Source organism: Ovis aries, chromosome 14 (genome assembly GCF_016772045.2).
Source record: "Ovis aries strain OAR_USU_Benz2616 breed Rambouillet chromosome 14, ARS-UI_Ramb_v3.0, whole genome shotgun sequence".
Lineage (NCBI taxonomy): Eukaryota > Metazoa > Chordata > Mammalia > Artiodactyla > Bovidae > Ovis > Ovis aries.
Window position 1 is genome coordinate 51962216 of NC_056067.1, and position 16806 is coordinate 51979021.

Below are 16806 nucleotides of genomic sequence, written 5' to 3' on the forward strand. Positions count from 1 at the left end.
TTTGTTTTGGAAAGAATAACAAGGATAAACGGTGTGGTACAGACATGACTCTTGCACTGGATTATCAAGGCCTCATCCCATGGCCCAGGTGTGAAACCCTGGGCCATGTTATTTCTGAACAAAGCATTTACTTGTCCTCACCTCTGAATATCATCTTTTCTTTAGGCAGCAAGATCCCAAATGAGATGGAGACTCTTGGAAAAGTCATGTTACAATACCTCTCATGTGAAGAGCTGTCCTGCTGGCAAATCTGGAAACAGGCCGCAAATGATTTAACTCTGCAAAGGAAGAGTTCGTGGTTCCTGCAAGGTGATTCTCTTCAAGTTTCTGAAGATGAGAACCATATAATGAATCATAAAGGAGATCACTTCAGTTGCCTTGAGAATCAGGAGTTTTTGATTCTGACAGCCCAGGCTTCTTGTGGGAGTAGGTGTCTGAGCGAGTCAGAGAATCCAAGCAGAGATAAACAGATGAATGTGAAAAGTCATCTGCATGTATGTGAAGGCTTCACAAAGAATTCACCACTGAGCGAACCTGGCAAAACTGACGCAAAACAGACACCCTGCAAAGGAGAGAGACCGCGTCCCTGTAGAGTGTGTGGGGAGGGCTTCAGTCATGGCGCAGTGCTCCCAGTTCATCAGAAGGTTGACCCTGGAGAAAAATGCTCCCATCTGCAGACTCATCAGAAAATTCACCCAGGAGGGATTGTCAATAATTGTCCTGAATCTGGTGATTATTTCCATCAGAACTCCTTTCACCCCCATCACTCTAACCCCACAGGAGAAAAGTCCTACAGGTGTGACAGTTGTGGCAAGGCCTTTGGTAGCAGCACAGGCCTCATCATCCATTACCGGACACACACAGGGGAGAAGCCCTACAGATGCGAGGAGTGCGGTAAATGCTTCAGCCAGAGTTCCAATTTTCAGTGCCATCAGAGAGTCCACACGGAAGAGAAGCCCTACAAGTGTGAAGAGTGCGGGAAGGGCTTCGGCTGGAGCGTCAACCTCCGTGTTCACCAGCGGGTCCACAGGGGCGAGAAACCCTACAAGTGTGAGGAGTGCGGGAAGGGCTTCACACAGGCCGCCCATTACCACATACACCAGAGGGTCCACACCGGGGAGAAGCCCTACAAGTGTGACGTCTGCGGCAAGGGGTTCAGTCACAACTCGCCTCTGATTTGCCACCGGCGGGTCCACACTGGAGAGAAACCCTACCGGTGTGAGGCCTGCGGCAAAGGCTTCACCCGGAACACGGACCTCCACATCCACTTCCGCGTCCATACAGGGGAGAAGCCCTACACCTGCAAGGAGTGTGGGAAGGGCTTCAGTCAGGCTTCAAATCTCCAAGTCCACCAGAACGTCCACACCGGGGAGAAGCGGTTCAAGTGCGAGACGTGCGGGAAGGGCTTCAGCCAGTCCTCCAAGCTCCAGACCCACCAGCGAGTCCACACCGGGGAGAAGCCCTACAGGTGTGACGTGTGCGGCAAGGACTTCAGTTACAGTTCCAACCTGAAGCTGCACCAGGTCATTCACACCGGAGAGAAACCATACACCTGCGAGGCATGCGGGAAGGGCTTCAGCTGGAGGTCCAACCTTCATGCTCATCAGCGAGTCCACTCAGGAGAGAAGCCCTACAAATGTGAGGCGTGTGACAAGAGCTTCAGTCAGGCCATAGACTTCCGCGTCCATCAGCGGGTCCACACAGGCGAGAAACCCTACAAGTGTGCTGTCTGCGGGAAGGGCTTCAGCCAGTCCTCGGGTCTTCAGTCCCATCAGAGGGTCCACACCGGGGAGAAGCCCTACAAATGCGATGTGTGTGGGAAGGGCTTCCGATACAGTTCCCAGTTTATTTACCACCAGAGGGGCCACACTGGCGAAAAGCCTTACAAGTGTGAGGAGTGTGGGAAAGGCTTCGGGCGGAGCCTGAACCTTCGCCACCACCAGAGGGTCCACACAGGAGAGAAACCCCACAAGTGTGAGGAGTGCGGGAAGGCCTTCAGTCTCCCCTCCAATCTTCGAGTCCACCTGAGCGTCCACACCCGGGAGAAACTGTTTAAATGTGAGGATTGTGGGAAGGGCTTCAGTCAGAGTTCTCGGCTTCAAGCCCACCAGAGGGTCCACACAGGAGAAAAACCCTACAAGTGCGACGTATGCGGTAAGGACTTCAGTCACCGTTCACGGCTGACATACCATCAGAAAGTCCACACTGGCAAGAATCTTTAAAAATGAGAAACTTGTTGACGGCTTGTCAGGATACACAGATTCAGGGTTTTGGAGAGTCCATGCTGGTGATAAACTATAAAGCAGGGGTCTCCAACCTCTAAGATCTAATGCCTGATGATCTGAGGTGGAGCTAAGGATGTACTTGAATCATCCCAAAACCATTCCTCCTACCTCTGGTCCTTTGAAAAATTGTCTTCCACACAACCAGTCCCTGGTGCCAATAAGGTTGGGGTCCGCTGCTATAAAATGTTGAGATGGAAAGGGATTCCTTCAGGTGGCTCTTTCTAGCAAGTCCATTAAAATGGTTGGTGACATAGAACCATAGATAGTAACATGGAAAAAATAGGTTGTAACCCTCTTGGTAAGATCCACTTGATTTAAATGATCTCTCAGAGTGAATATTGGAGAAGGAAATGGCAACCCACTCCAGTAATCTTGCCTGGAAAACACCATGTACAGAGGAGCCTGGCAGGCTACAGTCCTTGGGGTCACAAGAGTCAGATACAACTTAGCAACTAAACCATCCACCACTACAAAGTGAATATATGCCTAAAGATAATGTGTGAAAAGGATATTTGCCATATACTAGCTAGTGTTTTGGTGGGAGGGTGGGAGTCAAGGAAGACTTGGGGTTATTTTTTCATCAACTTCCCATTTTATACTTATTTATAATGGCCATTGTTTTTTTTACTAATACTGTAAAACTATGAAAATGAATAAAGTACTAAAAGTTTCATATAGCCAAGAATTCATAATATGACTATTTTATATGATAATATGACTTAAAACATGTATCTGCCACAGATGTATATGAAGGAATGTTCACTGCATCATTGTTTATAATAGCAAACATAGAAATAATCAGTTGGGTTGCCAAAGTATTTTATGATTTATTTATCTAGTGCAAATTGTTGTTAACGGATGTTGGAAGATATCCAGAAAACGTTCACCTGGAGAAACAAAGCATGGGATTTTTGTGTGATCTCATTCAAAAGAAAAGGTAGGTATTTATTTTTACTGATCTCTAATTGCTTCATGTAAATTTTTTGTGTTTCTTTAAACTTGTTTTGAAATAATTTAACACATGCCAGAAATTGTAAAAAACTATCTGAAATCTTTCAGGCACTCTTTACTCAGATTCACCAGTTAACATATTTGAAACATACTCTCTTAATGGATGTGAATGTGTATGTATGTGCACACGTATTGACATATACTTTTTAAAAGTATGTTTAATTGGAGGATAACTGCTTTACAATATTATGTTGGTTTCTGCCATATATCAACATCAATCAGCTATAGGTATACACATGTCCCCTCCCTCTTGAACCTCCCTCCCACCTCCAACCCCACTCCTCTAGGTTGTCAGCGGAACATTGGATTTGAGCTCCCGTGTCATGTAGCACGCTTCACCAGCTGTCTAAGTTTACACCTGGCAATGCATATGTTTCAGTGCTACTCTCTCAGTTTTTCCCACCTTCCCACACGGTGTCCACAAGTCTGTTCTCTCTGTCTGCATCTCCACTGCTGCCTTTCAGATTGGTTCATCAGAGCCATCTTTCTAGATTCCATATACATGTGTTAATATATGACATTTGTCTTTCTCTTTCTGACTTACTTCTCTCTATATAATAGGCTCTAGGTTCTTCTGCCTCATTAGAAGTGACAAATGCATTCCTTTTTATGGCTGAGTAATATCACATTGACAGGTACATTTTCTTAACCATGAGTATATTCCAGTCCTTTTACCCTTTGCATCTAAGTACTTATGTATTTAGACGTATTGATATATTGTAAGAACAAGGAAATTTACTTACATATCTACATGTTTAGCACTCAGGAAAATTGAATATTGATATATAACATTGTCTAAACTCCAGGCCTTATTCAAACTTATCAGTTCTCTCATTCCCTTTTCTCTCTCCCTCTCCTTTTTATTTATTTTTTGATAGGTGACAGAACTAAAATCAACTTACAGAATCTTTAAAGAAAGGTCTATATTTCCTCCCATATAATTTAATTATTCACCATTTGAATATTCAGTCTTGCCTGGAGAATCCCAGGGACGGAAGAGCCTGGTGGGCTGCCGTCTATGGGGTCGCACAGAGTCGGACACGACTGACACAACTTAGCAGCAGCAGCAGCAGCAGCAGCTATACCAGTTACTGAAAATTTCCCTTATTCCCCACTATTTTGCAGTGCCACTTTTGAAGAAAATCAGTGGTTTAAATATGATTAGATAGATTTCTTGACTCTCAATTCCCTTTGATTGGTCTATTTTTCAGTAATTTTACTAATACCACACTACTTCAGCATAGCTTTGCAATGAGTCTTGGTATTTGGTAGAAGACATTTTCTCATCTTGTTCTTTTTAAGGGTGTCTTGGCAGCTTCCAGTTAGGATAATAGGAGATACAAACAGAACCCCCATGAAGTATTGTTTCTTTAAAAAAAAAAAACTGGAATCAAACTGTTCTAACCATTGGTTCACAGGAAAAATATGGAGAAATATTTGTGACAACATGAATGAAACTGTAGGACATAAACTAAATGAAACAAGACAGAGAAAGACATTGCATGGTATCATTTTATCTTATACGTGGAATCCAAAGGGGAAAAAGTGTCAAACTTACTAGAGACAGTGAGTATAATAATGATGGCTGCCTGGGAATGGGGAGAGATTATAAAAAGGGTACAAACTTTCAGCTTGAAGATGAGTAAGAGCTAAGGATCTATTCTATAGCTTGGTGACTATAGTTGATAATGCAGTATTGTATAGTTGAAATTTGCTAAGAATAGATATTAAAGGGTCTCCCTGCCCCCCAAAGAGTTAGCTATGTGATGATGTGTTAAGTAATTCATTTGTGGGAATCCTTTCATAGTATATATAAATTCAACACATATATTAAAATTTTACTTATCAATTATACCTCATAAAGTTGAAAAAAAGGAGTTGAACTTGTTACGCTTAGCTGAGCAGGATACCCCCACTTTCACACCAACTTTCTGAATAATCATCATGGCTCAATGATTTAGACCAACCTGGAGAAAAAACATTCTGTAGCGTTTATGATGGTTTTATTTATGATGATTTTACAAATTGAAGTTTGTGACAAACCCGTGTCAAGCAAGTCTTCTGGTACCATTTTCCCAAAAGCATTTTAAAATTAAGGTACATACATTATTTTTTAATATGTAATTGCATACCTTGACTACTATAGTGTAATAACATATGCACTGGGAAACTAGAACATTCATGGGGCTCACGTTATTTCATAATTTGCTCTATTGCAGTGGTCTGGAATCTAACCTAAAATATCTCCGAGGTATGCCTGTATTCTAGGCCTTTCTTTTTCAAATTACAGTACTTCCCTCCCTTCTTGCTAATGGATCTTCTTTCATTTGCTAGAAACTCCAGCTTTCAAAAGGAGCAATTAAAAGCCAACAAAAGTGGGAAACGTTTGTTATTTGTTTTCTGGCTTGATCAAAGGTTACTTTTCCTTCTGGTGAGTCTTTAACATATTGGAATAACTAGGTCATGCCAAGTAAACATTGTCAGTGGTCTAAGTGCATCCAGGTACAAGTAAAAACACACAATAAACCAAGCTTGAGATTTTTTCTTCGCCCTTCTTTTCTCATGCACTTACATTTACTTTTCAGTCACACTTATTAGTAATGTAATGAAAACAACACCCAAAACCCTCCAAAAGACAGGAAGGAAAAGAAAGATCAAGCTAAAACAGCACCTCGGTGAACTGAAGGAGCTTTAAAGTTTCGCTACTTTTGCCGAGGATTCTGGGAAGTGTAATTCAGTGCGCCGGGGATTCAGCGCCACTTCCGCCCCCTAGGGTAAGGGGCCATAGCCCTTGTTCCGGTATGGGATTCTGGGAAGTGTAGTCCGAGGGCAGCTGGCACTTCCGCTACAGGAGTGAGAGGCTTCAGTATCTTCTGAGGTGAGTTAGTACCTAGAGAGAGTCTGGGTCTGTTCTGATCCAGTCTGGATGTGGAATACGCAGCTGCCGCCGTCGCCTTCACCCTCGGGAAACAAGCAATGGAGGGCAAGGATGACGGTTTTTGTGTCTGGCGTTTGGTGAGGTTCTCGGGTACCCTGTTTGCGGGGGCGAAGCGGGGTAGCGTCTCCGAGTTTGAGAGTCTCAGCCCCTCGGTTTTCCTCGCCTCCCTTACCTTGTGCACGCTCTGCCATCTCTTAGGGATATACTCTCCGTAGAATTATCAGATTGCTCCGATTCACTACTGTAAAGAGGAGTTAATAGTGGTACCTCCTTTTTTGGCATGTGATGAGATTCACGTGAAGCAAATGTGAAACTGCTTAGAACCGATCGCTGGCACCTGCTAAAAGCGGTCGATTGTTCAGTTTCTTCTTTCCGCGATGCTTTCGGTCCTTGAAAGCCTCTGTGGGCCCCGGGTGTTCTGAGCTCCAGCTGCAGAGCCACTGGCTCTTCTCTAACTTATGCAGAAAGAGGAGTTTTCCGTGGATTCCCTTGATACTCACAGCCCCGACCTTCTTTAAAGGAAGAAGAGGGTCTCACCCCTGGGGTGGGGTTGTCTGGGGCCTGGGGGTGTCCGCTATAAATTATCCTGGGCCTGAGACACACAACTGTGACTTTTCATTCTTCCATATCTTCCTATCTTTCCATTCCTGACCCTGATTTCTCAAAGAGGACTCACAGGAGAGAGGTAGTGATCAAGGAATTCTGATACATTGTCCCAATGTGAGGGAATTTTATCTTGCCGTGTCATTTCTGCCAGGTGGGCAACAAGTTTCCTTCTCTCATGAGCAGGTTTTTTCTACCAGACAAATGTTCCAATGTTTATAGAATAAATGGGAGGTTGGATGAGACTTTTTGATGAATGAGTAATAATAATGTGTTAACATAGTGAATGCCAGGTACTCTTCTACAAGCTTTATATGCATTGTGAAGTGAAGTGAAAGTTGCTCAGTCGTGTCTGAATGTTTGCGACCCCATGGACTGCAGCGTGCTAGGCTTCCCTATCCTTCACCATCTCCTGGAGTTTGCTCAAACTCAAGTCCACTGAGTCGGCAATGACATCCACCCTTCTCCTCCTGCCTTCAATCTTTCCCAGCATCAGGGTCTTTTCTAATGAGTCAGCTCTTCACATTAAGTGGCCAAAGGATTGGAGCTTCAGCATCAGTCCTTCCAATGAATATTCAGGATTGATTTTCTTTAGGATTGACTGGTTTGATCTCCTTCCATTCCATTCCAGTTCAGTTCAGTTCAGTCGCTCAGTCGTGTCCGACTCTTTGCGACCCCATGAATAGCAGCACGCCAGGCCTCCCTGTCCATCACCAATTCCCAGAGCTTAGTCAAACTCACGTGCATTGAGTCAGTGATGCCATCCAGCCATCTCATCCTCTGTCGTCCCCTTCTCCTCCTGCCCCCAATCCCTCCCAGCATCAGAGTCTTTTCCAATAAGTCAACTCTGCATGAAGTGGCCAAAGTACTGGAGTTTCAGCTTTAGCATCATTCCTTCCAAAGAAATCCCAGGGCTGATCTCCTTCAGAATGGACTGGTTGGATCTCCTTGCAGTCCCAGGGACTCTCAAGAGTCTTCTCCAACACCACAGTTCAAAAGCATCAATTCTTTGGCACTCAGCTTTCTTCACAGTCCAACTCTCACATCCAAACATGACAGTCCAAGGGACTCTCGAAAGAGTTCTCTAGCACCACTGTTCAAAAGCGTCAATTCTTCGGCACTCAGCCTTCTTTATGATCCAACCCTCATATCCATACATGACTACTGGAAAAACCATAGCTTTGACTATACAGATCTTTGTTGGGAATCTCATTCATCAACCTGGTTCCAACCCATCTGGGGTATACATGCGTGTTAACCACCGTCATGTAGAGCCTGGATGGGTTGGAACCAGGTTGATGACTCAGATTCCTGAAACCCAGAGGAAAAAGTTGGAAGATGCAGTTTATCCTCTCTCCTCCCAATCAGGAACAGCCTCAGGATTTTACAGCTCAGAGGAACCTCTGAGACGGTCCAGCCCAATCCTTGCCTGAGAAAGCGTGTCTTCTGTCATTCTTTGATTCCATGTGCAGAGTCTATATTCTCCAACTCCCCTTTCATTTCTCCCAAGGACATCCTTCTGTGTGATTAGAGACCTGGAGACCAGTCCTGGAATCAGAGTTGGATTCATGTCAGTCAGGTCTCATGAGCTCTGTGATTATCAGTAAAGTAATTGCATGAATCCTCAGCTTTCTCTTCCATTATATGGGGAAAATAATCATATCATCACTTCTTGAGAGCTTGTGTCATGTGCCAGGCACTGAGCCAAGGCTGTTTTTTCCCCATATTAAAAAAAAATTTTTTATTAAAAAAATATTTTTTAGGCTGCTCCTTGTGACTTGTGGGGTTATAGTTTCCTGACCAGGGTTTGAACCTATGCCCTCTGCAGTGAAAGCACAGAGTCTTAACCACTGGACCACCAGGGAAGTCCTTTCTTCTCCTATTTTTTAACTTGAGATGTAATTCACATATAAGATTCACATATACTTTTTCTTACAAAATATACAACTTACTGGGTTTTAGTATTTTCACAGGATTGTACAACCATCACCACTGTCTAGTTCCAGAACATTTTCATCACCCCCAGAAGAAACCCCTGCCCCTGATCCATCACCTCTCACTTGCCCCTCCCAGCCCCTGGCAACCACTAATTGGCTTTCTATCTGGATGGACTTGCCTATTCAGGGCTATTGGACTTGCTCACTTAATCCCCAAAGCACCCTTATAAATACAGATCTGTTGTGACCACTACAGTATTCATTTAAGTGAGACAAACCATGGCACTTCTGTTTAAAATGAAAAAAAATAAAAATAAAAAAATAAACCTAGCAGTTGTATTTAAAAAAAAAAATTTTTTTTTTACTTCAGTTGTCACAACGGAGGGGGATGTGCCATTGAGACTCTTCTGGCTACTTGGAGAAAATTCACAAGTACTGTGTTTATACCTTTTATAAAACCAGACGCTGATATCAGTGAACTATCATTACAAGACCAGAAACTATTTAGTGACATAGCCAATCAGAACTATGGACTTGTCAGAAATAAGGGCGAATTTCTTAAGACAGAGCATTGAACAGTCTCTAAAATCTGATGTTATACAAAAACTCCTTTAATGGAATGAAGGCAAAAGAAAACACACTTCTAGCATTCAGGAAATTATGAGGGTTTCAGGAGCCCTGTGTCAGGAACTGAGGGCAGAAAACCAGTATCTTACGTCACAGGAGGAGTACCAGGGTTGACCTGGGACCTGTTGGCCCCAGATTCCAGTCTCATAGCCAGTACATCCCACTGCCTTTCATCTCCCCCAATACCCAGGATGAGAATGATGGCCCTGAACCCCGGGAGCCCCAAGGGACTCTTGTATGAGCTCTGCTGCTTAGACTTGAGCAGACTGTTCACTGCCCAAGGGCCAGAGGGTCTGGTGATTCACACGAAGCAGCCACTTGGGCTTGGACCTGTGTCTCAAGGCTTCTTTCTCCTTTGCCAATATGTCTTCCCAGGACTCTCGACTTTCCCCAGAATGGGTGGCAGAGCATGACCAAGTTCCAGGTGAGTTGAGTTTTATCTCTTAAAATTACATCTCTTTCCACAAAGATTCTCTTTTCTTAAAGATTAGGCACGTTTTTGAAAATTGAAGCATAATTGATTTACAGTGTTGTGTTAATTTCCACTGTACAGCAGAGTGATTGCGTTATGCATATAAATACATTCTTGTTCAAATTCTTTTCCATTATGGTTTATCACAGGGTATTGAATATAGTTCTCATACTATACAGTAGGACCTTGTTGTTTATCCATCTTATGTATAATAGTTTGCATCTGCAAATTCCAAACTCAGTGCATCCCTCTTCTACCCAGCTCCCCTTTAACAGTCACAAGTCTTTTCTCTATTATCATGTTTTGTTTTGTTTTTCTCTTTTTTTCTCTTCTCTTCTGTTATCTTTTTTCTCTTCCATGGGAAGGATAAAGGAGGAAAACATTCCTTGTATGCCATGTACTTGCTTTATATGGTTATATTTTTTGCTTTTGCTTTTAGTTATATATATTTTTTTATTTGGTCATCTTTATTTCACAAATAATAGTACAGAAATTCAAACATCAAAAAATTTGAAAAACTCAAATTACTACACTGCTTGTAAGTCAGCTATACTTTATTTACTTAGAATCATAGTCTATGTACAGATTTAAATTTTATATTTTCACTTAATATAATCAGTTGAGTTTTTTATGATTCAGCATTCTTTTATGTATTACCTCAGAAGGGTTTCTGTGTTTTATTTAACTATTCAGAAGTCACAGTTAAGCCTACAGACTATTGTACCTCTGAATAAACTTGGTTTTGATTCATAACACTTTTGCTTAGGGCTTTTAAAAATGGAATATAATTTACTTACAAAAACTACAGAAATCTTAAGTGTTGGGTCAATGACAGTTGTATATCCTGTTTTCAAAGTTGTGTAATTGCATTAGCCTGCTATCCAAAACAGAAATAAAAACTCTTACAATACCCCCAAAGTTCTCTCATGTCTCTTTCAAGTCAGTTTCTTTGACTGGGAAGCATCTCCTGTTCTGATCTGTCATCATATGATTAGATTTATTTTCAAATTAAACATATTTAACAAAATCATACTGTATGTACTCTTGTACTTCTTTGACCCTGCATAATGTTTTTGAGATTCAACTGTGTTGTTGCAGGTGTCAGTAATCAATTCCTTTTTATCATATTCCATTTTATGAATAGATCACAGTTTGTCCTTTTAAGAGAGATTTGAGTTGTTTGTAGCTTTAATGTATTTATTTTTAAATTTTCATGATTTATTTGTATATTATTTATTTCATTCATTAATTTATTTTTTGGCCATAGTTTGTGGCATACGGGATCTTAATTCCCTGACTAGGGATTGAACCCAAGCCTCCTGCCAAGGGAGCGTGGAGTTTTAACCACTGGACTGCCAGGGAAGTCCCTATTTGTAGCTTTTAATTGTTTTGCTCTCATGATCATGCCTCACAGACCTTCTTAGAGATGTGTTTTCATATCTTTTGGGTAAACATTTAGAAATGGAATGACTGAATTTGTAGGGTAAGTGAATATAAACTATTTTCCAAAATACCTGTACCATTTGACAACACATCAGTGGTGCATGAAATTTTCATTGTGCCCTTCTTCTTTTCTGTCATTTGGTATTATGGATCTTGTTTCTTTAAGCCATTCTAATGAAATGACAGGCTTCCCTTGTGGCTCAGCTGGAAAAGAATCTGCTTGCAATGTGAGAGACCTGAGTTTGATCCCTGGGTTGAGAAGATCCCCTGGAGAAGGGAAAGGTCACCCACTCCAGTATTCTGGCTTGGAAAATTCCATAAACAGTATAGTCTGTGAAGTCACAAAGAGCTGGACAAAAGTGAAGAAGAACTAAAGAGCCTCTTGATGAAAGTGAAAGAGGAGAGTGAAAAAGTTGGCTTAAAACTCAACATTCAGAAAACGAAGGTCATGGCATCCAGTCCCATCACTTCATGGCAAATAGATGGGGAAACAATGGAAACAGTGACAGACTATTTTCCTGGGCTCCAAAATCACTGCAGATGGTGACTGCAGCCATGAAATTAAAAGACACTTGCTCCTTGGAAGAAAAGCTATGACCAACCTAGACAGCATATTAAAAAGCAGAGACATTACTTTACCATCAAAGGTCCATCTAGTCAAAGCTATGATTGTGAGAGTAGGTATGGATTTGAGAGTTGGACTATAAAGAAAACTGAGCACCAAAGAATCAATGCTTTTGAACTGTGGTGTTGGAGAGCACTCTTGAGAGCCCCTTGTACTGCAAGGATATCCAACCTGTCAATCCTAAAGGAAATCAGCCCTGAATATTCATTGGAAGGATTGATGTTGAAGCTGAAACTCCAATACTTTGGCCACCTGATGCAAAGAACTGACTCATTGGAAAAGACCCAGATACTGGGAAAGATTGAAGGTGGGAGGAGAAGGGGACAACAGAGGATGAGATGGTTGGATGGCATCACCAACGCAATGGACTGGAGTTTGAGTAAGCTCCAGGAGTTGGTGATGGACAGGGAAGCCTGGCATGCTGAAGTTCATGGGGTCACAAAGAGTCGGACAGGACTGAGTGACTGAACTGAGCTGAATGGAATGACATCTCACCACAACTGTGATTTCTTTTTCCCTCATGATGTCGAATACTTTCTTGTGGATTTTCTCCATTGTCATGTCTCTTATGAAAAGCTTTCTGAAGTTGTTTGCCCATTTAAAATTTTGGCTTCTAGTTTTTATTATTAAGGAGTTCTTTATATTTTCTGAGTTCAAGTCCTTTGTTATATATACATTTTGGGAGTAATTTTTTCCATTCTGTGGTTTGTCTTGCTTTGTTAATTGTGTCTTTTTATATCATTTTGAGGTGAAATTTACATGTAATTTACATATAATAAGTGCATTTGATCAATTCTGCCAAACATACCCATGTGACCACTGCCTCAGTCTAGATGTAAACCATTTTAATGACCAAAAAGGTTCCCTCATCCCCAGTTAATCCCTATCCCACATGCCTGACTATAGGCAGCAACTGATTTACTTTATGTCACTACAGACTGGACTCATCATTTCTTCTGGCTGCCACAGACCTATTGGTATTTGCTGGTTCATATCTACAAAACCTGGAAGATAATATTAGCCATTCAGGCTTATCAGAAAATCCAGTCAAATTTAGCAGCAATAATTAACATAGGATTTTTTACTGCCATAGGATGTGTCAGCTAAGGGAATACGTTTTCTAGTTTTTTTCCCAGTTATAATGTTCATTAGTTGAATATTATATATTCAGATATCACTGAAATAAAGAAGAACTCTGTCAAATCTAGCTTATGTATTGTGCTTGTGCTCAGTCATCTCCAACTCTTTGTGACCCCATGGACGTAGCCCTCTGAGCTCCTCTGTCCATGGGATTTCCCAGGTGAGAATAGTGGAGTGGGTTGCCATTTCCTACTCAAGGGGATTTTCCCAACTCAGGGATCAAACCCACATCTCTTGCATTTCCTGCACTGGCAGGAGGATTCATCACCACTGTGCCACCTGGGAAGCCCAGCTTATGTATTAACATGTGCATTTAGTGGCTAAATTAAGGAAAATAAAGTTGTTATCTCATGGGTTCATTATCAGGACAGAGGCGATGTCTCCCTTTACAAATATATCCTTTTCACTTTTGCTGAGAACATCCCATGCTCTGTAGCGCTGTATTTCTCATTTTGACCTCATGTATAAGCCTCGGCATATTAGTTCTTTTTTAAAATTTTAATTTTATTCATTTATTTATTTTTAGGCCATGCCATGCAGCATGTGGGGTCTTAGTTCCCCAACCAACAGATTGAACTGATACCCACTGCGTTGAGAATGCAGAGTTTTAACCACTGGACCACAAGGGAAGTCCCATCAGCATACTTCTAAATGAGTCTCATTATTACTTCTTTGTTTCCATAGACATGATAAAACTAAGAATCCAGCTGAACAATCCACTTGTTGAATAGGATCTCCCAACACAGTCGACCTGTGAAATATCTTATATCCCTGAACTTGTCCTCACTTTCATCTCTGAATTTTTTATCCTTCTAGGACACAGGAATAAAAATGAAATAGAGACTCTTCAAGAAGTAGGACTAAGACACATTTTGCATGAAGGCCTTATGTGCAGGCAGATATGGGAACAAGTTACAAATAAATTAACCAGAACTCAGGACTCAATAATAGGTCTGCAAAGCAACAAGTCCAAATTACTAAAACAAGTTGATTCCTCCTGTCGGGTGTGGGCAGCAGAATCTGCTGAGGTTGCTGAAGATGAGAACTGTGTGGAAAAGCTTCAAGGGAAGAGTTCCAATAGTGTCAACAATCAAGAACCTCAAATTCAGACCTCCTGAGACTTCTGGAGGAAAATGAATCTGAGAGAGTCAGAATTATCAGAGTATGTATCAGCAAATTGACATAAATAAACTGTGGCTGTGTGATCATTGCGTCATGAGAATGATCTCTCATCACCATGGTGATCAGGAAGTACACAAAAGCAAGATGGCATCTGGCCACAATAATTGTGGAAAAGACTTTGTGAGGAACACATCCCAGCATAGCATCATCCACTCAGAAGGTCAGACCTCTGATGAGAATGGAAAAGGCATCAACCTTGGCTGTGATCTTGAACTTCAGCAGCAGCTGCAAGTAGGAGAGGAGCCCCGTATGTGTAGTGAGTGTGGGAAGGGCTTAAGTCAGAGTTCACATATGCAAACCCACCAGAGAGCCAACCCAGGGGAGAAACCCTACAGATGTCAGGTGTGTGCTGAGTGCTTCAATCAGAACTCCTCCCTTCCTCTGATGAGCCCATTCACCCCAGGGTGGATCTGTATAGATGTGGCCAGTATAGGAAGGGCTTCAGTCATGTCTTAGACCTCAACAGTTGCTGTGTGGACAACACTGAAGAGAAATCTTGGAAATGTGAGCTGTGTGGTAAAGGCTTCAATAAGATATCACAACTTCAAACCCATCAAACAGCCTACCCTCAAAACATCCAAATGGAACACACGTGACAGGATGTTCAGCCAGAGCTGTGGTCCCCTTCAAAAAGTTCACACAGGAGAGAAACCATATAAATGTGAGGTATGTGAGGCCTCAAACCTTTAAGCCCATCAGAATCCACACTGGGGAGAAACCCTACAAATGTGATGTATGTGATAAGAACTTCAGCTGGAATTTCCATCTTCAGACCTATCAGAGAGTCCACACAGGAGAGAAACCCTACAAATGTGATATGTGTGGCAAGGACTTCAGTCAGATTTCCCATCTTCAGGCCCATCAGAAAGTCCATTTAAGGGAGAAACCCTATAGGCGTGATACATGTGGGAAAGGCTTCAGTCAGAGCTCACATATTCAAGGCCACCAGTGGATCAACACCTGAGAGAAACTCTACATGTGTGATGTGTGTGGGAAGAGTTTCAGTTGGAGCTCACATCTTCAAGCCCATCAGAGAGTCCATACAGGGGAGAAACCCTAGAAATGTGAAGAATGTGGGAAAGGCTTCATCTGGAACTGATACCTTCACGTTCATCTGAGTATCCACACAGGAAAGAGACCCTATGCATGTGCAGCATGTGTGGGAAGAGCTTCAGTCACACCTCCCATCTTCATTGGAGGGTCCATACAGGAGAGAAACCCTACAAATGTTTTGACTGTGGTAAGGGCCTTAGCAAGATTTCTTGTCTTCAGATTCATCAGAGTCCATAGTAGTGATCAGTCCAGTACACACGATAAGTGTGATAAAAATTTCTTCAGAACCTAGATGTGACATTTTGGTCAGAAAACCCACACAGCAGGGGCTAGTTAAAAAATGTTGTATTTTAAGAATTCAAGAGGGAGCTATATTTTTTACAGTCATCTGAATTCCAATGAGAAGACCTACTTGTTGTATGAGTATGACTGGTGTATCCAACAGGGACCAAAATGTCACAATTTTCAAGAAAATATACATCAGCAAAACCCTATAAGGATGGTGCAGTGGGTTTCAATCAGAATTTTCACATTCAATAGAGTCTACACAGGTGAGGCTTTAGAATTAGAAGTACTCTCAGGACTTTAGCAAAAGTATAATGATGGACACAACAAAATCCATGTCCACTAGAATGTAGGTTCCATAGGGGCAGGAAATCTGTTTGCTGCTATACAGCCATGACCTGGCACCAGTGCCAAACATAGCAGGTGCCCTGGAATTTGTATCACTTGAAGGATAGGAAAACCTACTATTAGTAGGACAAATATTTGAAAATTTTAGTGCACTCAGTCCCAGTTAATCACAATAAATTGTACTAGGAAAAGGATTCTTAGAGGAGGCCTTACAGATTAATTCAAAGAAATGATCATTTAATAAAGATACGTAAAATCATGCAATCTGCAATCTGAATGTTAGATTTTCTCCATTGCATTCTGTCCTGCTTAGCTTCACTTTACAGGCAGAAAAGGACCCAAGTTTTCATCTTACCAGTTAAGACTTTCTCTGGACAGTGTACCCTCAGTCATATGTAGTGTAAATTTCATTCTTTTTCTTGTATTGGGTCCTTGGTGACCAGACTTAATGAAACAGAGAAAGTTGGTTTTCTTTCCATAAAATTTTGTGGCAAAGAGTGTACAGAAGGGGGAAACATATTAAAACATGCATTCTAGATGCTGCACTAAGCTATTAAGGCACAGAGTGTTTTGAACACCACTCTGTACTTCTCAGATGCTTTCAAGTTTGCTTCGTTGAATGGTTTGCTTGGGTATACATTTACTGGAGGCTTTCCACTATTGTTTTATTGAAGTATAGTTAATTTACAATGTTGTATTACTCTCAAGTGGTCAGCAAAGTGATTCATGTATATGTTGGTATATTCTTTTTCAGATTCTTTCCCCCTATAGATTATTACAAGATACTGAGTAGAGTTCCCTGTGCTATAGAGTAGAACCTTGTTCTCACAGTTTCTTCTGGGCCTTACCTTCCAGGA

General features: G+C 41.8%; 2 protein-coding genes and 1 non-coding gene across 23 annotated transcripts in view; 2 read left to right on the plus strand and 1 right to left on the minus strand.

The window, feature by feature from the left end:
• The window catches only part of LOC101109384 (zinc finger protein 227), a 60855-nt gene extending 44642 nt beyond the window's left edge, over nt 1-16213 (plus strand). For 7 of the 21 annotated variants that reach the window (XM_060398644.1, XM_060398657.1, XM_060398658.1 and 4 more), the window contains 4 exons: nt 166-2154; nt 3125-6174; nt 9777-9825; nt 13608-16213. In XM_060398644.1, the coding sequence (XP_060254627.1) occupies nt 166-2154; nt 3125-3204 (2069 nt within the window). In that variant the 3' untranslated portion in view covers nt 3205-6174; nt 9777-9825; nt 13608-16213. Of the gene's footprint in view, nt 1-165; nt 2963-3124; nt 6175-9776; nt 10792-11482; nt 13149-13607 lie in introns of those variants that run through there. The other 14 variants (XM_060398655.1, XM_060398660.1, XM_060398650.1 and 11 more) reach the window with 13 other exon arrangements.
• LOC106991539 (zinc finger protein 233) lies at nt 6132-16213 on the plus strand. Its single transcript, XM_027978448.3, is given in 8 exon segments — nt 6132-6311; nt 9777-9825; nt 13898-14228; nt 14230-14642; nt 14645-14831; nt 14833-14958; nt 14960-15407; nt 15410-16213. Coding segments are annotated over 8 exon segments (1737 nt in total). The 5' UTR covers nt 6132-6272; the 3' UTR covers nt 15554-16213.
• On the minus strand, nt 8630-8702 carry TRNAE-UUC (transfer RNA glutamic acid (anticodon UUC)). The gene has a single exon. It is a non-coding gene; the product is annotated as a tRNA-Glu (tRNA).
• Nucleotides 16214-16806: the final 593 nt, after the last annotated feature.